Consider the following 22,043-nt stretch of genomic DNA (forward strand, 5'->3'; position numbering starts at 1 on the left):
GCGCACAAGAAGAACAGGTGAGGTCATCGGCGTACATCTGCACGCAGGACAGAGACGCCGCGCACTACGCGCACAAGAAGAACAGGTAAGGCCATCGGCGTACATCTGCGCGCAGGACAGAGACGCCGCGCACTACGCGCACAAGAAGAACAGGTGAGGCTGTAAGCGTACATTGTTACTAGTTACTTGATATATTAACAAAGGCAATCATTAAATCTGAAACGGACAAGATGATTTAGGGTCTTTTCTATTTTAATGAAGCAGACGTGTTTTTTATTTACTAATTTTTCTTCACTAACTTGCGATCCGGCGCCGTTTGGATACAACATGTACTCGAGAGTTTTAAGTTTACTGTCGCACTTGTTTGAGTTATCGAATTTCGACAAATAAATATTTTAAAACTTATAAGTCGCGCTACTATAACAGTACAGTAACAGCCAGTTAATGTCCCACTGCTGGGCTAAGGCCTTCTCTCCCTTTTGAGGAGAAGGTTTGGAGCTTATTCCACCACGCTGCTCCAATGCGGGTTGGTAGAAACACATGTGGCATCATTTCAATGAAATTAGACACATGCAGGTTTCTTCGCGATGTTTTCCTTCACCGTCAAGCACGAGATGAATTATAATCACAAATTAAGCACATGAAAATACAGTGGTGCTTGCCCGGGTTTGAACCCACGATCGTCGGTTAAGATTCACGCGTTCTAACCACTAGGCCATCTCGGCTTTTTTCGCGCTACTATGTCGATTGTATTATATATAAATACTTATAATGATTGTTAACATTGTTTGTTTATAGACAAAATACTCCTACAACACTAGATACGGACTATATGCGGACAAAACTTCTGGAATATGTCAGCGATGGAAACGTCGATGCCGCTAAGCATATGCAAGAAGCCGAAATAGGCCAGCGAATTTACGCTGCCATGAAAAAGGTAAAAATATATGATACCGAAATCAATCGAACTTGACAGTAAAATAAAGTGTGTTTGGTTGTGATTTTAATATATCAATTTAAAATATTTGTACAGAAACTGGCCCCGAAATGGATGCTGCTCACACTTTCGTCTCTATATTGGAGAGTTCGCAAAAACAATGGAAACGCTCTACATTGTCTCCACAACGCTGTCCGATGGGTGCAGGAAGAGTACAAAGACTTGGTCTTGGTGTCACTGGGCTCCGTTTATCTGGAAATGGGTTACTACGACGAGGCTTTGGCGACCGCTGACGCGGCGTTTCGACTTAGCATGTACGAGGTGAGCTACGCATTAATTTAGTTTAGTTTAAATTTTACTTTTTTTTTAAACGTATATGCTTGCGCTTGACTGTTATCACACCTGATGGAAAGTGAGATACAGTCTAAGATGGAGCGCGCTTGCCTAGAAGGTGCCTATTCGCTCTAGACTTGAAGGTACCCATATTGTAGGTGGTGGGAAAAACGGAGGTCGGGAGGGTATTCCAGACCTTGGCGGTGCGTATCAGAAACGAGGAAGCAAATCGTTTCGTACGTGTCTTAAATACGTCAATTACGTACGGGTGAAGATATTTTTTCGATGCCTCGCAGTTCTGTGTTAAAAAGGTTAATAGTACTATAACACCTCTTTAGTACTCATTCCACCGCCAATCTTACTAGTTGTGTTTATGAGTTCTTGTTTGAACGGTTAGTGAGCTAGTGTAATTTTTACAGGCGAGAGGGACATAACATTATGGATTTCATGGTCGGTGACCTGTTGACAGTGTAAAGAATATACAATGAAAGTCAAAATCTTTATTCAATATAGAAGCTTTACAAGGGGATAACTGAGAAGCGAAAGGGGCAGACCTACGTAGATGTTGTGCCGTAGGACGAGTTTGGCGTGTCTACTATGAAAATAATAAAATAATAATTTTAAAGTATATTTCAGACGATTTAAAAATATTTGTTCATTATTGTAATATATATTTAAACAAGTCTAAATGAGTATTTAAATTATGATGCTATGATTCCAGCCCGCGACTAACTTCCTGCTGGCTCAGATAAATATGTTGAAAAAGAACCACAACACTCACATGTTCCACCTGAAGCAGACGCTGCGGGTGGAGGCGGGCTACATGGACGGGCTCGCGCGGAACTTGCTCACCAATTGGGCCTGCCTCGTGAAACAGCTCAGTAATTTAAAAGAAATGGGTACGATGAACAATTTTTGTATTTAACCATATATTCTAGCTTTCTAGGTAGAATTGTTTTTTTTTTTTAATAAGGTTGTATTTTTTAAACATTATTTATAGTAAATTCAAAGCAAAGGCGTTACAGTAAATAATGTATTTATGTATTTATGTTTTCATTATTTTATTATTTAAATCACTTCTCCAATGTCAGCCAAATCAAAAAGCATACAGAGGCCCCGGCTCTTAAATTTTTATACGATGTACTCGACTTAATTCCTTCCGCTTAGAAGAACAACCTTTACACAGCAACGAGATTTAACACTAAAACTCTAATGAATCTATTCCGAATGCGGTTAAAATGTTTAGGACCCATTGGAAACAAAAATAGCTTAACATTTAATGAAATATGATTTCATACAACAACATCTCTTTCTCTTTCTTACAACAACATCTTACAACAAGCTCTTTAATTTAATATCCGACATGTTTTACCATCGTCGAGATGGCCCAGTGGTAAGAACGTGTTAATCTTAACCGATGAACGTAGGTTCAACCCGGGCAAGCACCTCTGAATTTTCATGTGCTGAATTTCTGTTTATAATTTATCTCGTCAACAGCCTGTGAATATCCCACTGTTGGGCTAAGGCCTCCTCTCCCTTTTTGAGGAGAAGGTGGTTTATTGGAAAAGGTTTGAGGATGGCGCTTATTCCACAACGCTGCTCCAATGCGGGTTGGTGGAATACACATGTCGCAGAATTTCAATGAAATCAGACACACACAGATGAATTATAAACACAAATTAAGCACATGAAAATTCAGTGGTGCTTGCCCGGGTTTGAACCCACGATCATCGGTTAAGATTCACGCGTTCTAACCACTAGGCCATTTCGGCTATTATAATTATGCATGAATGATAAATTATACTATTGTATCTTTCCAATGGTTTTAATTCAGACATGGGCGAGGGCGATATATGTACGCATGTTAAGCCAATGGTCAACATGGTGTGCGAGAAGGACGGCGAAAATTGTCAGATGAGTAATATACAATGTTTCAGCAGCCATGATAGGGGTAAGAATACAGACATTATATATTTTAATTATCAAATTAAGATACGTATAATAGCATCTTATTTCTTTTTACTTAATATTGTAACAATATTTACTAGTTTTTACTCGCGTGGGAGGAGGGGGGGGGGATTGTTTCGTAATAGGTTTAACGATTCGTATATACAAACGGGAGTTAGTCGACTGGAAAATTCGCCTCTGGAATATTATTAATGTAATAGGACAAAGTAGCAATTTTCAGACTATAATTCTATATTAATAAAAATTTTCAGCCGATATTAGCAAATTGGTGGTGCTACTAAGGGAAAAGGATAGACACCAGACACTCGACAACCTGGACCCGAGTTTCTTCGACAGCTTCATAGTAAACAGCCCCGCCGACAAGGCGGACCGGCTGGCGCACCACGCGCACTACGACGCCATGGTGCGCACCATCGAGAGCGCGCTCAAGGGCTGCGGCCCGGCCGGCTGCCACAGTGAGTACACACACACACGCGCCGTGGGGCGCTGTAATAGATCGTCTGGCTTTGAGTAGGTGTGGCTCCATCATGTCTTGGTTAAAGGTGAGTGCGTGGGTGTTATCGAAACAAAAAAAAAGATTGTAGTACCAATGATTGGTCTGTAAGTAAATCGTGTAACTTCTGAGTCAAACCCTCCTTTACTCTTAAGGAAAAAGTGATGAACTTATTCCACTCTTTCCCATGCTACTGTCATAGGTGATAGTGTGATAGTAATTGATCAGACATGCAAGTCTCTTGAGATTTACTTTATCGCCCACCACGAATGAATTATAAACATATATTACGCACGTGATAGCTCAGTGGTGCCTGCCCAGTTTTGAATCAGCAATAAAAATTGAACAAACACGGTCAAGATTCCCGAGTTTAAATAATCTTAAGTGTATTTTTACAGTTACTAAGTATATATACGGTGGTGATCACTTAACATAAGGTGGTCCATTTGCTCGTCTGCCTTCTTAGTAACAGCCTGTGAATGTCCTACTATTGGGCTATGGCCTCCTCTCCTTTTTTGAGGAGAAGGTTTTGGAGCTTATTCCACCACGCTAAATACACATGTGGCAGAATTTCAGTGAAATGAGACACATGCAGGTTTCCTCGCGATGTTTTCCTTCATCATCAAGTACGAGATGAATTATAAACACAAATTAAGCACATAAAAATTCAGTGGTGTTTGTCCGTATTTGAACCCACGATCATCGGTTAAGATTCATCATTTGTTTTATTTATTTATAATTATAAATAAATAAAAAAAAAACAGAAAAATCAGACGTAAGCGGTGTATGAATTAGTAGAGTATTACAACCATTTTTGATTAATGTCTCAACTTAATTCTGTATAATAAACCCCTAAAAACACTATATTTTATTTCCATCGACAAGTGTCATAAAATGCATTTAATAATTTTACATTTTCATATTTCGCGCGTAATTTCATGATAACGCTGATCACAGTGGGCGCCATATTGGTCTGTGGTCATGACGTCAAAATTTTGGTTAACAAAAATAATATAATAAAGTAAAAAGCTTATATACGCTGATCAAATGACAGTTACTTTTTAGTTTACATAGTCGTATGACGTAATAACATGGCGTACGGTGTTCAAAAACAGATTAAAAAAAAAAAAACATTGAATTCAATTTTTAAAATGTTGCTATTTTATGAATTAAATCTTATATTTTCGGAATGCTTTCTAAGGTATCTCAATAATATGTTTTTAGTTTTTTTCTCATATTGAGTAAAATTAGTAGTAAAAGTATCATAGGCACGACATTTTTATAATGTATTTTTACAACCAACATAGATAATCTCTATAAATAAATATTCTCAAGATATTTCGATTGTATATATCTTGTAGTTCGGTCAGAGAATAAAGATTTAACATCGTCTTAATCAATGAATGACCTAAGAGTCGACTAATTGAGTTTTTGTGTTTGGTTAACAACCTATGAGTTGGTCAAAAGCCGAGATGGCCCAGTGGTAAGAACGCTTGAATCTTAACTGATAATTGTGGGTTCAAACCTGGGCACGCACCACTGGATTTTCATGTGCTTAATTTGTGATTTTAATTCATCTCGTGCTTTACGGTGAAGGAAAACATCGTGAGGAAACCTACATGTGTCTACTTTCACTGAAATTCTGCCACATGTGTATTCCATCAACCCGTACTGGAGCAGCGTGGTGGAACAAGCTCCAAACCTTCTCCTTAAAAAGGGAGAGGAGGCCTTAGCCCAGCAGTGAAACATTCACAGGCTGTTACTCTAACAACCTATATGGTGGTGAGAAAAAGTGGTTGTTTAAAGGTTAAGGGTCTCGGGTCACGGCGGCCGGAATTCCTTGAACTAAATGATATTATTTTATTTTCAAGAACATTGGTCATTTAGATTTCTTTGACCAGGTCTCAAGCCGGAAGACATGTCGATGAAGGAGCAAGATTGTTCGTACCATCACTTCCAGTTAGGCTACTGGCTGCATATCGTCAGTTTTAGACAACTGCTCACGGATTCTGATGTCGAGTAAGTGCATATTTAAAACAATTTGTCAACCACACCTTGCAAATGTACATTTTACATGCTTTCATTTAAATTTATTGAAATAATATGTAACCCTACGTTTATTTCGTTGTTTTAAAAAAAATGGTTTGGAGCGGATGCACAGCGCTATTGTACAGATTGGTCATGATCTTGTTTCGCATCCTAGGGGCTCCCGTAGCTTCTGGCGTCTGACCAAGTCTGTGCAAAACAATTTCTGCCAACCTTCGCTGCCACCGCTCAGAAATCCGGACGGATCGCTAGCTCACAGTCCGCAAGAGCAAGCTGATCTCCTGGCTAAACTCTTTGCCGACAATTCCTTCATCGATGATTGTAGTGCGCTGCCACCTACAATACCTTCATGTGGCCATACGATGCCTGACATCAAAATCAGGCAACGTGATGTGCGTGCGGAGCTGCAATCACTTGATGTACGGAAAGCTAGCGGTCCCGATGGAATACCAGCCATAGTGCTGAAGAAGTGCGCAGCGGAGCTGTCTCCTGTGTTAACGCGCCTGTTCCAACTTTCTCTCTCTTCGGGATGTGTGCCGGAGGCTTGGAGAAGAGCTAATATGCAAGCGGTTCCCAAAAAAGGGGATCGGTCTGACCCGGCAAATTATCGGCCAATAGCTATCACCTCAGTACTTTGTAAGGTAATGGAACGGATTTTAAACAACCAACTGATACATTACCTAGAATATCACTGTCTAATTAATGATCGTCAGTACGGGTTTCGACCAAAACGGTCCACAGGTGATCTTCTAGCGTACGTAACACACCTCTGGGGTGAAGCTATCGACAAGCATGGAGAATCGTTGGCTGTCAGCCTCGATATCTCCAAGGCTTTCGACAGGGTCTGGCACAGAAGTCTTCTCTCCAAGCTGCCGGCATATGGTCTGCCTGCTCAGCTATGCACCTGGATTGCCAGCTTCCTACACAAGCGTAGCCTTCGTGTTTTAGTTGATGGTTGCGCTTCACAATTCTATGTAGTGAATGCTGGGGTCCCCCAGGGATCTGTGCTATCTCCCACACTCTTTCTTTTGCATATCAATGATATGCTCTCTCTTGGGAACATACATTGCTATGCAGACGATAGCACAGTGCATGGTGGATACCACGGACGCGCAGTGGCTGGTCGAGCGGAAATTGAGGAGAGGCGGAAGGATCTTGTCATTGAACTCGATAGGACGTTAGAGCTCATCGCCAAATGGGGCTCTGATAATCTTGTTGAGTTTAATGCCAAGAAAACACAGGTATGCGCTCTCACGGCGAAAAAGTCAACATTTTCCCCTCTTCCCTCCCTTTGTGGTACTCCGCTGGTGATGCAAAGCAAAATCGCCATGCTGGGGATTGACGTTCGCTGCTACCTTAATCCAAGGGATTACATCGAGGCTGTTATAAAAACAGCTTCACGGAAACTCGGAGTTCTGAACAAGGTGCGGCGTTTTTTCACGCCACAACAACTGTGCCTGCTGTACAAAACACAGGTACGGTCTTACGTGGAATATTGCTCACAAACACCCTTGAACCTTTACAATTGCGTCGTGAGATAGCAGCACTGAGCGCTTTCTATCGACTGTATCACGGCGAGTGCTCTGAGGAATTATTCTCTCTAATTCCTGCTTCCCCCTTCCTTCTTAAGTCCACGCGAGCTGGTTCTCGATGTCACCGCCTAACTGTGACATCAATTCCATCGCGAACAAAGAAATTTGGCAACTCCTTTCTTTGTCGCACTTCCAAAAAATGGAGTTCCTTACCAGCTCACGTGTTCCCCTCCTCTTACAACCCGGGTTCCTTCAAACGAGGCGTGAAGAGGCATCTTGCGGGCCGGCAAGGCGAAGGCGGTTAGTGCAGAACATTTTTCCCGTCTGTACTGGCCGTCGTCGCGTTTGGACTCTACTACCACTTACCATCAGGTGGAGTAGAGTCATTTGCCCTCCCGGCAAATATAAAAAAATAAAATAAAAATAGGAACTGTATATGAACAATTTTATTATGTCTTTAAAGGTTTAAAAGAACGACACTATAAACGGGTCGATTCTATTAAAAAGTACATATATGAATGTTTTACGGCGATCTGGAAATATTGTCAAAGTATATTAATTTTAAACAGCATCATGCCTCGTTGGTCTAGTGGCTACATGTAATGCCGCAGATCGGAGGTCCTGGGTTCACCTCCCATGTCGGGCCAGTAAAGAGTTATTGAGTTTTTGTGTCAAAAATTCTCATTAGCAGCCCGGAGTCCGGAAGATGTTAGTGTGTAGACTCCCGTGAAAGCACGTAAAGCCTGAACTCTTGAACTCTTTATAGTTGTGTCGGATTGCTGTCCCATCGGAGTTAGGGAATAGAGAGTGCACCTGTGTTTGCGCACACACATGTGCACTATAATATGTCCTACGCAGTTGGCTAATATCTCTTGAGATTGACCACCGTGGCCGAATCGGTCTGGAGTACTAATATTATTATTATACCAACATTCATTTTATATATAATATACATTGTCATAACATTGACGAGCCGGTTGGCGTGGTTGGTAGATACTTGCCTTTTCACGCCGAAGGTTGTGGGTTCGATTCCCACCCAGGACAGACATTTGTGTTCATGAACATGTCTGTTTGTCCTGAGTCTGGGTGTAATTATCTATATAAGTATGTATTTACAAAAGAAAAGTAGTATATGTAGTATATCAGTTGTCTGGTTTCCATAGCACAAGCTTTGTACAAGCTTAATTTGGGATCAGATGGCCGTGTGTGAAAAATGTCCCAGGATATTATTATTATTATTATTTTAAGAATTTAGATAATTATGATATTGAAGATTTTTTTTTATAAATACTAAGTTTGAATTTAAATATTGCCATGTTATATAAAATATATTAATAATAATTATACCTCATTTGCCATTTTAGAATGCCGACAGAAATAACATTAATGTCGCCTTCGAACAAAAAAGTGCCCGAATGCCGTTTAATTGGTGACCCAATGGAAGATTTCGTCACTGAGAAACTAAATCGAGTAAGCACGGAAGGCTGGGAGCCCGTGCTGAGCCTCATGCATCAGTTCGCAGAAATGTTTGACTCATTTGACTACATCACCCTCGGAGCTAAGGTTGCTAAATATGTTGAAATGGTAAGTAGGTAGTAAGTTTATACAATTATTTGATTTTATTTGAAAAGTATATATTTGCATTGTAACTTTAAATAATAGTTTAATTAATGTGCTTATAATCCAAAAATAGGAAATTTTGCTCGTCTATAGTAGGCGTTTATTTACTAAGTAAATCTATTATTGTTTCTTTTAAACATATGTGATCGAAAATCATCAATGGTTTTCTATTAAGCAAATTAAGTTTGTTAAAGTAGGCTAGCTATATTAGACATAATTATTTCGAATATTTTGCGATGATTGGTCCAAAGTAATTGGGATCTGAAGAACATCCAGATTTTAAAATAGGAATTACTTTTTTTTTTTTAAATATTGTTAGTAAAGGTAGTCAATTATATGAAATAATAAAAAAGAAACACGTAATTGATTACATTATTTAATCGATCATATTATATTTTCTTTTCATTTTAATTTTAGATGATTTTGTAAACAATTAATCAACATTATCGAAGTGAACTATGTCATTAAATACAAACACCACATTCTACATTTAATATACATAAGAATATACTTTTAAATTAATTAATTAATTATTTTATATTTGCGTAGATATAGCATATATTAGCCAGACCGCACCATTATGGCAATATACATTAATTAACTTGTACATAAACCAATTAAGTTTCTAATTAATTTTAATGTTAAACATGCAATTCAGTACATAATAAATAATTGTTGTAATTTTTACAAGTTTTTGCCAACTCAAACTATAATTTAAATAACAAGGTCAATAGTCTTCGGATTCAGTTAGCTTAGATAATAGAGTCCTCGTTCTTCTTCTTGATGTTGTGATTTGCCAACACGTCGTTGGACGGTTGCATCTATGCAGCTGGCATCTGCAATGAGAGCACAATAACCTGTGTAGCGATATACGACAGCGGGGGACTGCGAACCTGCTATATCATGTCAGTAATGGGGGTGGGGACTCGGGTCAGATTCTTGGCTACCGCTCGTTAATCAGTTATAGTAGTATGAGTACCCGTATAAGGGATATATTAATTCCGGTGTCGGCTTACACTCGCAATACATCTGATTAGATTTGGGCAAAACGTTACAAGATTAATCACTAAGAATTACGATTACGACGATCGACGGAATCCCACACTAAGTAGACCAGTAAAAGCTCCCCGGTGTCGCCAGCGGCCGAACTCGTGGACGGGCGCGCTGGTGGCGGGCTGGTGGTGCGGCGCGGGCGGGCGCGGCGCGTGCTGCGTGCGCTGCGTGCGCGCCGCCTACGCGCTGGCCGGCCGCGCGCACGCCGGCCGCGCGCGCGCGCACGCCGCCCTGCGCGCGCTCGTCGCGCTGCTGCACGTGTGAGTGGCCGCCCGGCATTATATAACTCCTGGACTGGCATTATTTAAAAGGGGCCTTGTTCCTGTCGATGATTCGCGGTCGGCGAGGGTAATTTTGCCGAGTTCACCATTGCGTAAACTTCTCGGTGGCCTGAAATAAAAATGTTTTTTTTTTTTTTTTTACATTAAAATACGTGTATTATATATACTATTTATTTGTTCGTTATGTTTATATTTTTTTTTTATTATATTCAACGTTCTCACGTTATCCTCGATAGGTTGTACTTCGGTTATCTATAAACGTTTAACAGTAACAGCCTGTGAATGTCCCACCGCTGGGCTACGGCCTCCTCTCCCTTTTTGAGGAGAAGGTATGGAACTTATTCCACTGCGCTGCTCCGATGCGAGTCGGTGGAGTACACATGTGGCAAAATTTCAGTGAAATTAAACCCATGCAGGTTTCCTCACGGTGTTTTCCTTCACCGTATAGCACGAGATGAATTATAATCACAAATTAAGCACATGAAAATTCAGTGGTGCTTGCCCGGGTTTGAACCCACGATCGTCGGTTAAGAATCACGCGTTCTTACCACTGGGCCATCTCGGTTTCATAAATGTTTACAATTAATTATAATATTATCCGCCTCAGGCAAGCGAAGCAGCTGGACGCGAAGGAAGTGGCCTACTTGTCCTTCTACATGTCGCCAAAGAGTAAGATCGAAGCGTTCCTGGTTGCAGTCTCGCACTCCTATCTCGTAAGTTTCCTTTAATAAATTGTCATTTTTTTACATTAGGTATTATGTCGCTGAAATGTATTACACGATTTCATCGTACCTTTTCTAGAAACTATACTATTGCTACATTTTATCAATGTGTAAACATGTTAGCGCTCGGTTCACGGTAGGGGCTAACTGAGAGCATCAGATGACGTCAGCGTAAGATTTTATTGTGTGTGCGTCAATGTGTGTGTGAGATCGCTATATAAGCTCACATGTTTACACGTCAATACTCGTGGCTACCTTGACACTTACACCATTTTTTTAATAAAATATATTTTGAACAGGCCGAGTACGAACAAGCTGTATGGATGTACCGTTACGCGCTCGCCTTCGACGAGAAGTTCATTCCAGCGAAGGCCTGTCTGCACGCAACCATGTGTCTCATGTTCTATGGAGATAACCAGGGGATATCTAAGGAGGAATAGTTATTATAATCAAATATATTGAAGGCAGGCCGTCATAGAGGCTGACTATGTACCAATGTGAAATATGCATAAGAAATTGTTGGTAACATTTTGATGCGTTTCCACTGAAATATTTATCACAAAACTTGAGTCTATAGCACAAAAGTTTCCAATTGTTTCATTAGTGGAGACGCAGCTTTATGTTTTTTTTTTTGTATCATATATATATAATAATAATCTCAAAGGAAAGATATTATGTCTTTTCGAAATAGCTTCTTCCACAAGATATGATACGAATTAGATTAACATTATCTATTTAATCTAAATGTTTATACCGTTTTATAAATTTAACAATATAATTCAAGATTAGCACATTTATCCGTAAAAATTTAGGAGGAGAAATTTTCCATTTTTAAATAAATAAATGTAATCTAGAAGTAAGTAAACATAGGTCTGGTTTTATTGAATCTTAGTATTTTTTAAATATTGTTTAAGCTTATCCGCCTCGATGAATTTAAGTTATCATTCCAAATACTCGATATAATGGTAATCGATGAGATTTTAAAATGTATACTAAACGCTGATTTTGCCGCAAGATTCTTGAATAGTTTAGGGGGCAGGAGTGGGGAGTTATATACGGAGGAGTCACATACGCCTAATTACTATTATTGATATCGTAAGTTACTAATTGCTAGTCGTATTTTATTATTATTTTTAATTTTATTTGATAAACGGTCGGGCTAATCGCCCATTAGATGGTAAGTGTCGGTCATAGACCCTTGAACTGCAAGAAATATAATCAACCGTGAAACAATAGGATGTTATGTCCCTCGTACCTCTGATTACACTGACTCACCGTTTATTTAGGTGTTATGTAACATATATAAGAATACATCACAAGTAACAGCCTGTGAATGTCCCACTGCTGGGCTAAGGCCTCCTCTCCCTTTTTGAGGAGAAGGTTTTTTTTTTGGAGCTTATTCCACCACGCTGCTACGATGCGGGTTGGTGGAATACACATGTGGCAGAATTTCAGTGAAATTAGACACATGCAGGTTTCCTCGCGATGTTTTCCTTCACCGTCAAGCACGAGATGAATTATAATCACAAATTAAGCACATGAAAATTCAGTGGTGCTTGCCCGGGCTTGAACCCACGATCATCGGTTAAGATTCACGCGTTGTTACCAATGGGCCATCTCAGCTCTCAGCATATAAGAATACATAATAACAACAATATTATTCAATTTATTATATAATCAATTATATTATTTCTGATATCAGAAAATATCCTGGTGTGAGCTGAGCTAGATATTACCCACCTATAGAAACAAATCCAGTGGTAGGGGGGGTAAAGATAAATAAACAATTCCGGTCTTTGAATTGACATGACGTTAGTCTAGATCCAAAATTGTCTATGGTAATCATTATAGATTCAAAAGGCGTTTCGAATGGCGGCAAATTTATTATTTGAACTTTAGAAGTAAAATTATATCGAAAATAATTTAATTGTATTGTATTATATATCATGTATATGTCTAACTGTTTGTTATGTATATTACTGGTGGTTGAGCTTTGTGCAAGCTCGTCTTGGTAGGTACCACTCACACATCAGATGTTCTACCGCAAAACATCAGTACTTGGTATTGTTGTGTTCCGGTTTGAAGGGTGAGTGAGCCAGAATAATTACAGGCACAAGGGATATGACATCTTAGTTCCCAAGGTTGGTGGCGCATTGGTGATGTAAGCGATGGTTAACATTTCTTACAATGCCATTGTGTATGGGCGTTGGTAACCACTTACCATCAGGTGACCCATATGCTCGTCTGCTTTCCTATTTTATAAAAAAAAAAGAAATATAGCAGAGCTGAATATATAAACCTAAAGTTTGTTTATCGTTACTCTTTCGAACATTGGATTTTAGTATAGTTACGATTATGAGTGTCTATAATATTAATAATTTTAATAATATATACCTTTATTATATAGCTGGAGAGATTGTTTGGTTGAACACGCTAATCTCAGGAACTACCTGTTGAATAATACTTTTTTGTTTGATAATCAATTTATCGGAAAAGGTTACGTCAATCAATATGGCGAAAATGAAATTGGCGTGTTTTATCCAAATTGAACCCGGATGAAACCGCGGGGCACGGCTCGTTATTTATGATCAGCTTAATGCGGGTGCGATTTTCTACCTTAATGTTACATCAGTTTGGATTTTTTTGACTTTACTCAAATACACAAAAAATGTTGGTGTATTTTTTTTTTTTGCATTTGCTGAACGTGTATTGTTTTTTGAAATGTAATCAGTTTCACGTTTAATATTACTTACGTTTAACAATTATATTAATTTGCACACGTAGTACAATGTACTAAGACTGATCGAACTTGTTTATTTTTTATTTTTGACCAATTGGTCTTTAAAATATACAGACAATTTTGAATGTTATATTGCAGTTTTATTTCATCGCTTAAAAATGTTATTTAAAATTGAAGTTTTTTTTTAAATTTATTTATGTACGTTAATGATTTAAGTATATATATGCAAATAAAAATTATTAATAGCTAAGGCACAAATCACACGTTGAATCGTAATTCCGATCCCCTGGGTGAAAAAGACCAGCCTTTATGTCACCAGTGGCACCACTAGAGGCAATGGGGTGTTATATAATAGAGCTGAAGAGTTTGTGTTTTTGTTAACTACGAGTCGGATTTGAGAAAACGTTTTTGCATTCGATATCGCAATTCTAGAGGAAGGTTATCTAGACACGCGGTACCGTGTCAAGCTAAGTTCAAGCTAACAGAACAGGCGAGCAGCACCGCGTGCAATATTACACGAACCATTTGGAGCTACTTTTGACCCCCTCATAATTTAAAAACTATTTCACATACACATGTCAAATTTGGCTCATATATTGAGACTTATATTAGATAGAACGTCCAAAAATCGTCATTTTTATCACTGACTAACCTATAGATCAAAACTCTAACCCAAATTTTTTATCAGTAACAGTAACAGTAACAGCCTGTTAATGTCCCACTGTTGGGCTAAGGCCTCCTCTCCCTTTTTGAGGGGAAGGTTTAGAGCTTATTCCACCACGCTGCTCTAATGCGGGTTGGTAGAATACACATGTGACATAATTTCAATGAAATTAGACACATGCAGGTTTCCTCACGATGTTTTCCTTCACCGTCAAGCACGAGATGAATTATAATCACAAATTAAGCACATGAAAATTCAGTGGTGCTTACCCGGGTTTGAACCCACGATCATCGGTTAAGATTCACGCGTTCCAACCACTAGGCCATCTCGGCTTTTTTATCATTTTATTATAATTTTTCAATTAATATTTCTATTAGGAATACTTACTTATAGTGTCTGTAATGTAAGAATCAGCAACCAAAATTGATGACAGCCGGTCTTTATGTGGATTTTAAGGTCTATGTGACTATACAAAGAGTGGAATACCAACCTTAATTTTTTTTAAATCCAAACATATCAGTTTTAGTACTTCGTATAATTCGTATTTGAGAACTAGCCAAGTCAGACCTTAGGCTTCCATATATTATCCTAAGTTATAAAAAGAAATTCTATTTTAAGTTGTTAAAAAAAAACTTTGTTGTTATAAATAAATTTCAGGACTGACCATTGAACTTGGCACCCATTTAGATCTCACTTCTTTTGTCGTTGAAGTCAACTAAGGCATAAATCATAATTTTGAACTTGGCTCTCATTTCACATTTATTTCACGTTTTTGATGGGATAAACTATTTTACAGCCCACAGTCGCGGAGCAAGAACGTTTAACGAGTCGCGGTGCAGCTAGATTTTAATTAATGAAGGTTTTTGCACCATTATTTCAAGGTCCAAGTGTTTTCATTGCATCTACTTAAATACATCGTAACTCAAGAAGAAAAACAAATATTTTTTTTATTTCGTTACGTATTTTCGTCATTTTTTTTATTTTCTTATTGTCATAAAACAAAATAATATGTGATAAATATTAAACCACTTCGCGAAATTATTCGCTGTGAACTAAAAATTAAAGAATTTCGTTTAGCCAAATGCCATAGACTTTGGTACTGTAAGGAATGTTTACCATTTCTATTTAGCCAAAGCGCCACGAATAAAAGGAATTAAGATATTATGATGATATATTGTCATAGTGCTAGATATAAGGCCGCATATTACGCCGTTACGGGTTACCTGGGAACCAGGTCCAGGTCGGGCTAATAAAAAGTAATTTGGTTTTTCTGTCGAAAATTCTTAGTAGCAGTCCGGAAGTCTGTAAGATGGAAGTTAGCATACTCCTGTACCACGGACAACACGAAAAGTCGTTGGTCCTGCGCTTGAATTCTTCCCGGTCGTTTCGCATTGTCCCCCCTTTGGATTATGAGAGTGAGGGAATAGAATAGAGTGCGTTTGTGTTTGCACTTGTGGTTTTGATCTCTTGAGATTGGCCGCCGTGGCCGTGATAGCCGTGGCCGAAGAACATCATACTCAATTACACTGGCTCACTCAGAATCAAACCGGAACGAAACAATAAATAATACAGGTAGCTGTTTCGCGATATGATAAGTGACGAGTGAGGCTCGTAAATACAGGCTCCTGTCTGACGTAAAAATAATCGAATTTATAAATTTATTTCCCGAGTTATAGTTATATGTTGTTACTAAACTGAAATTAGGTAATCACACAAATTACATTTCAAATTTATGCATAATAGCAATTTGGTTTAGTGTAAGTTGCAAAAGGACGATATGATATTGTGGCTTAATGCGAAGTTGCTTATACTATTGATTTTTGAAATAACCTCTCAAGTGGCTAAATATAAAATAAGGTAGACTCATGTCTCGACGGCTAGATTTAAAATGTTCCAAGCTAATCGTTAGTTTCGATTAAATCGGCGTGATGGGTAATATTAACATTTTTAAACGAAACTGACAAAATTAAAATAAAAAAACAAAGAAATAAATATATGAATTGGCATAACACATTTATATTAAAACTTATTCGAATATTTAAAAAAAAATAAGATTTAGAAAGCAAGCATTTTTTAAAAGGATAATCTGTAGTTTGGCAACAATGTTAATTTTTTCATAACCTGTAACGTCAATACACACAGAAAACTTAAACCTAATACTTACGGAATAATTTTAACAAATTTTGAATAATTTTAAATTAAAACAAAAGCCAATAATGATTATTCTGAAAATGTTTCTGGTATGCTGTTAGTCTTCACGGCACGAAGATTTTGAAGCGCCCACAAAAACTATTGGAACACGCACAAGAGTATAATACGTTTACTAGTCCTGTGCAGTGACCAATAGTTGTTTTGGGCTTCATGCCAACGTCTTCTTTGAGGACTCCGTTTCAGAACACTATATAGCTGAAAACAGAACTTCGTATAAGTCACACGTTACATGACATTTGCACCACAAACATTTAGGCAATAAGATCATATTATTAAAAACCACATTATTTCTCATTTAAACAATTACCTTAAAAATAAATCAATTTAATAAATTGCGATAATTACAATATCAGAACTAAGAATATAGTCAGTTGCATGATCAGTAATAAAATAATTTGAAATTAAATTAGTTTATTTAATTTAATAAATATGTTTTATTTAAGACGTACTAAAAATAATTAATTTAATTAAAATTATAACTATATTGCATTGCCGCCAACAACGAAGCGTGTACACGGGTCAATCGATCGTGTGAAACTGGTTTAAAATTCAGTTGCAATTTGACCCACACATACAAAGAAGTTGAATATAAGGTTGTAATATTTTACCTTTACAATTTTTTTTATTATGTTAATATTTTTTCCAATATACTCTTTGTTCTGATATTGATTAATATGTTTTAAGTTTCACAAACCTATTTGCAATAATATTGTGTACAAAAAACAATTACACTAACGCAAACAGTAATTTTAAAGTTCTAAACATTCCATAAAATGCCATTTAAAAATCTATCACATGATTTAAGCATGTCATTTAAGCTTTTAAGGGTATGTTTAGAATATATATACATGTATACATTATGAACATAATACAAGTCAATATAAAATACAACTCATACATAAAACAGATAAAATATATCATATAATTGTTATAATACTTATTTTATACAATACGGTGTTTAAAATTCGTAATTTTCTAACTAACAGAACAAAAACGGCAAATTGAAACTTACAAAAAAAAAAAACAGTGAACTTATCAATTTTCTTAACAATTACAAGTAGGTACGTTAACAAATTGTTCAGCCGTTTTAATTCATTCATTATTTAAAAATGATACGATAATGATTTTGTAAAATGTATATCGTATAGCATTGTATTTTTTTATAGAAAATCTTTTAAATATTTTAGTACTCGTTTTTTAATATTATTTCTAAAGTCAATATATTTGACCGTTTACAAGCACTTTTCAATAATTCAGATGCAATCAAGGATAAAGGTACTAGGGATAAAAATTCTACAGAGGTTATTTTTAATTTTCTTTACCTTTTTTTTACAACTTTATAGGTATGTCATAAGGACCACGATTGCAATCACTGTGTAAAAAGTGGGTAACAGTCGAAAGATCGCGGGTTAAATCCGGGTAATGCTCACAGAGTTTTCCTATATTTAATTTGCGAACATAATAAATTTCGTGGCCAGTGGTAAAAGTAATCAATTGTAAGGAAATCTGCATATTTCAAGAGAAATTTTGTGGTCTTTTTCCACCGCTCCGCAGTGGAACAGCTGTTAATAAAGAGAATATGTTGTAAATAGTGGACTTTCTCATGAGAGAATCTCCGATAAAGTAGGAGAGATGGTCTTTGCCCAGCAGTAGGCCGTTAAGGGATTATAAACAATTTAGTTTGGTAAAATCAGTAATGTATGTGTGGAGAAACCTTACTACGCAATTAAAAGTGCTTGTTAGAGCACTTAAGAAATTTTTTTCGATGATTTTTTTAGTTTGAAGCAATTTACTTATGTGAAGACAAATGAAAATAAGTTAATTTAATTTTGCAATATCATTTTTATTTTGGGATTTCAGTTTCGATATTAGTGGCTTCGCCGATTGTGAATAAATTTTCATAGTTATTTATATATTCGACCAGTTTCAATTCGAGATTGGTCCTATTTTAAATAGAAAAGAAATCAACTTAATTGTACAAGAATTTATAATTTGTGTGCATATTAAAAAATAAAAAACCGACTTCAAAAGTAATTGTTTAGGTATTATATATATTATATTTTGAAATAAAATATTTTTTTAATATTTAAAATATTTTTTAAGAATATATTGTAAAAAGAGATTAATAAAACTTGCATCCGTGTTTGCTAGTGTATTATCTTGTTATGTTGACTGTACTCCAGTCGTTAAATCTACACTATGCTACAACTTTACCGTTAAATCATTCGCAGGATTTTTTTTCTGTTTTTTAAAGATTTCTTTATTTATTGATTATTATGGTACATGTAAGTAAAATAACATGTATACCAAATATAATAAAAAATATACATAAGAGTATATAAACATTAGTAGATATAGTTTTATTAAGAACTCTACTTGCCATACAAAATTCTGAATAACATGTTCGAGAGTTTTAACAAATTATACCTGCGCGACCATTCCAAGGGATATACGATGCTGATCATGTGAAATGAAGCGACTGTGATGCGGTATCATGTATACGTTAGGCTACGGTCACAAATAACTGACAGCGTAAAATTTGTATATATACGAAATACCGGCTTTATGCCTAGGCCTAAAAAGGGCCTAATGGCCGCCATCCGAGGGGAATAATATAATTTTATACTAACCATTTTATACTAAATACAAGTGTATTGAATTTCTAAGTCCGGCTAGTATATATCTATTGTCCCGCATGTCTCGTACCGGTGTGGCTTGAGCTTAACTATACGACGTCCTTTTTTTCTCTCAAAAAATCATATCACAAACATGTTGTCCGTGCCTTTGGTGTTTCTTTGCTATTATTTGACTTTCCGTTATTTTTATCAGCCTGCATGTTAGTTTCCAAGCCACATCACAAAAAAAATATTACAATGTCCTTTAAATATTATAAGTATTCAATATTATTTTAATAAATACAATATTTGCATTGCACAATCGGGGTCTACGTAGAGTTTTGAATTTGTTCTAAGTGATTAAGTCAATTTGATTTCGCGTCGTGATTAGGTTCTCTTTGCAGCGTATTTTTTTGATTTGTTGATTTTTAAACCTATGATTTTGGTATTGTTAATATATATTTTTTGTTAAAAATATTATTAATTAATTATTATATTATAAACTACAACAAATGTTAATGATATAATATTATTTTTAGCGAAGGTTTTTGTTTACTTCCATATTTTTATTTAAATTATTGGATAGAGATTTTTTCTCATTTATTTATTTAATTTATTTTTACCGTTTAATAAACTTATAGAATTGATTTATATCTGAAATGTTTAACTTGTTTTTTTATGAAAACACATGAAAACACATATACAAAATATTATCTAAAATAAACGAACACATTAAGCTAATAACATTTTAATTATTATATTAAAGTGCAATATTAGTAGAAGTAAAGCGAGTGATTATATAAGTTATTTTAAATTTCGACATCCACTGCGCAGAAAAGTATAACCATTTTTAAATTTATCCTAAAAATACCACGATAATTGTACAGACGTTCTCACTCGCTTTGCTTCACAAATATAATAAAAAATACTTATGTTAAATTTATACCTATAATAAATTAATTTTATAACAAAATCTATCGGTTGTCATGCTTAGAAATGAATGAAACTTGAGCTGGGAAGTACATTTGCTACAGCTGAACAAAAATTATTATTGGCATTTATAATGAACCTAAATGAACTGAATTTAATCGTCTAAGTTGATTGGCTTATCTTCACAACATAAATAACTATACATTGGCAGAAGCTTTAAGTTAAAGTTGATATTCCGTAGTTACTCATAATCCTTATTTCGTTGTCTTCAAACGTTGTTAATGAATGATCCGCAATAGCCGCTGTCACACGCACAAGAGTATATACTAATCTTGTGCAGTGGCCAGCAGCTGCTTTGGACTTCATTGGCTTTCAGGTCTTCGATGATGTTCGAGTTGGCAATGCAGATATATCAACAACGCAACAAAATATAAATAAACTTTAAACGAAATAAACGATTGATACGTAACATGACTTAAAACATGAATAATAAATAAAGAAATATGATACAGTATGTACATGAAACGTCTTTTAAAATGGTTTAGTTTAATACGTGAAGAAAAGGTTTTTGTAAAGTTGAATATATATATATTTTAAATTAATAATTTAATATTTATTTTATAGCATAAAGTTTAGATCTAATTCTTGATAAGCAACATGTGAAGTTTTTATCACAATATTGCAGTTGAAATTGATACGAAATTTAATATTAATATTTATAGTGGGGGTAAAACGGATGGCGTGTCAAAAGCATAGGTATCGAATAGCGGGAAGCCCCGCATCGTTCAGAAACCATACTACCGGCTTAAGCCGATGCACAGCGGTAATGCGACGATAGTGCTGATAATTATTAATTGATACGTATTATATAATTTAATTAAACAATTCGAATATTTAATGACGGTTACATTTCATTTTATATATTTTAATTTAGTTTATAGCTATTAAAAATTTTAAATTTAAGAATTATAAATTTACGTTAAAAAATATATTAAACTAAACATATTAAAAAAAAGGAAATATAATATTATACGCAGATTTAAAAAATGGTTAATTGATTTGTTTCTTTTTTTTTGTAATTTTTAATTTGTTATATTCTTAATAATAATCAGAACAATTTAATTAAGTCTATTGAATTAAAGAATAAATAAAAAATACTTACTTGTAAGTCAAAGAACAACACAAAAAAGTAAAAAAAGAAACTATAAAATCGTAGCGGCTATCACTGGTTATTATATCAATGTAGTTTTAAATAATAAAAAGTAAAAGAAACAAAAGAACGTGTGCACCCCGGTCGAGCCGGGGTGCGAATGAATAGCCGAGGCAACACATCGCAGCTACCTTATAACTAACAAAACGGGCCTGTGTCCATCACCCTTAATTTGCTCCGCCCCGAGGTATAAGCGCAGGGCGGGGTGGGGTACTGACGCGATTATTACATTATTTGCTTATCTAATAGTATTTTTATTTAGTACATTAGTATTGTATTTTAAAAATCAGAAAAAGTTATAGTAATATCTTGATTGAATATACCTTGCTCTATCAAACTCCATAAGCAGAGATAATCTTAACCAGGGGAGTAGCTGTATCAGCCGTATTAAAGATACGGGGCCCCTTAGCTACAAGGGCCCCGAACCCGAGCGAGCAAAAATTCGTAAAATGTTATCCAAAATGACATTGGAACTGTAAGACCGTTAAAACCGCTAAATTTCCCGAGAAAAAAATTTATACACATTTTAAAGGTAAATTTGAATAGGTAGTCTGAAAAAAGGGTCTTCGCCACAGTTAGGATGAAGGGCCCACCAAATTTTGATACAGAGTCCAAAAAGGGCAAGCTACGCCACTGATCTTAACATATAGATTTAAATAAAAATAAATAACATAAGGTGATAAAGTAA

The 22,043-nt window shown here is 36.0% G+C and overlaps 1 protein-coding gene and 1 long non-coding RNA gene across 4 annotated transcripts in view; one reads left to right on the plus strand and one right to left on the minus strand.

Annotated features, from left to right (window-relative positions):
• Nucleotides 1–11,725, plus strand: part of LOC126781651 (tetratricopeptide repeat protein 17) — a 26,489-nt gene extending 14,764 nt beyond the window's left edge. The window contains exons 10-19 of the mRNA XM_050506595.1: nucleotides 799–937; nucleotides 1,034–1,258; nucleotides 1,992–2,169; nucleotides 3,105–3,221; nucleotides 3,490–3,693; nucleotides 5,633–5,750; nucleotides 8,674–8,893; nucleotides 10,070–10,242; nucleotides 10,871–10,976; nucleotides 11,285–11,725. Coding sequence (XP_050362552.1) covers nucleotides 799–937; nucleotides 1,034–1,258; nucleotides 1,992–2,169; nucleotides 3,105–3,221; nucleotides 3,490–3,693; nucleotides 5,633–5,750; nucleotides 8,674–8,893; nucleotides 10,070–10,242; nucleotides 10,871–10,976; nucleotides 11,285–11,425 — 1,621 coding nt within the window. The 3' untranslated portion in view covers nucleotides 11,426–11,725. The remainder of the gene's footprint in view (nucleotides 1–798; nucleotides 938–1,033; nucleotides 1,259–1,991; nucleotides 2,170–3,104; nucleotides 3,222–3,489; nucleotides 3,694–5,632; nucleotides 5,751–8,673; nucleotides 8,894–10,069; nucleotides 10,243–10,870; nucleotides 10,977–11,284) is intronic.
• Nucleotides 10,193–21,443, minus strand: LOC126781772 (uncharacterized). Of its 3 annotated transcripts, none has more exons than XR_007670699.1 (4): nucleotides 21,308–21,443; nucleotides 16,554–16,795; nucleotides 11,315–11,411; nucleotides 10,193–10,372 (listed from the first exon to the last, which is right to left on the minus strand). It is a non-coding gene; the product is annotated as an uncharacterized LOC126781772 (long non-coding RNA). The 3 variants fall into 3 exon arrangements; XR_007670700.1 differs by having other exon boundaries at nucleotides 11,253–11,411; XR_007670701.1 differs by lacking the exon at nucleotides 10,193–10,372 and adding an exon at nucleotides 10,940–10,985.
• Between the last annotated feature and the right edge of the window lie 600 nt (nucleotides 21,444–22,043).

This window comes from Nymphalis io, chromosome 4, assembly GCF_905147045.1.
Source record: "Nymphalis io chromosome 4, ilAglIoxx1.1, whole genome shotgun sequence".
NCBI lineage: Eukaryota > Metazoa > Arthropoda > Insecta > Lepidoptera > Nymphalidae > Nymphalis > Nymphalis io.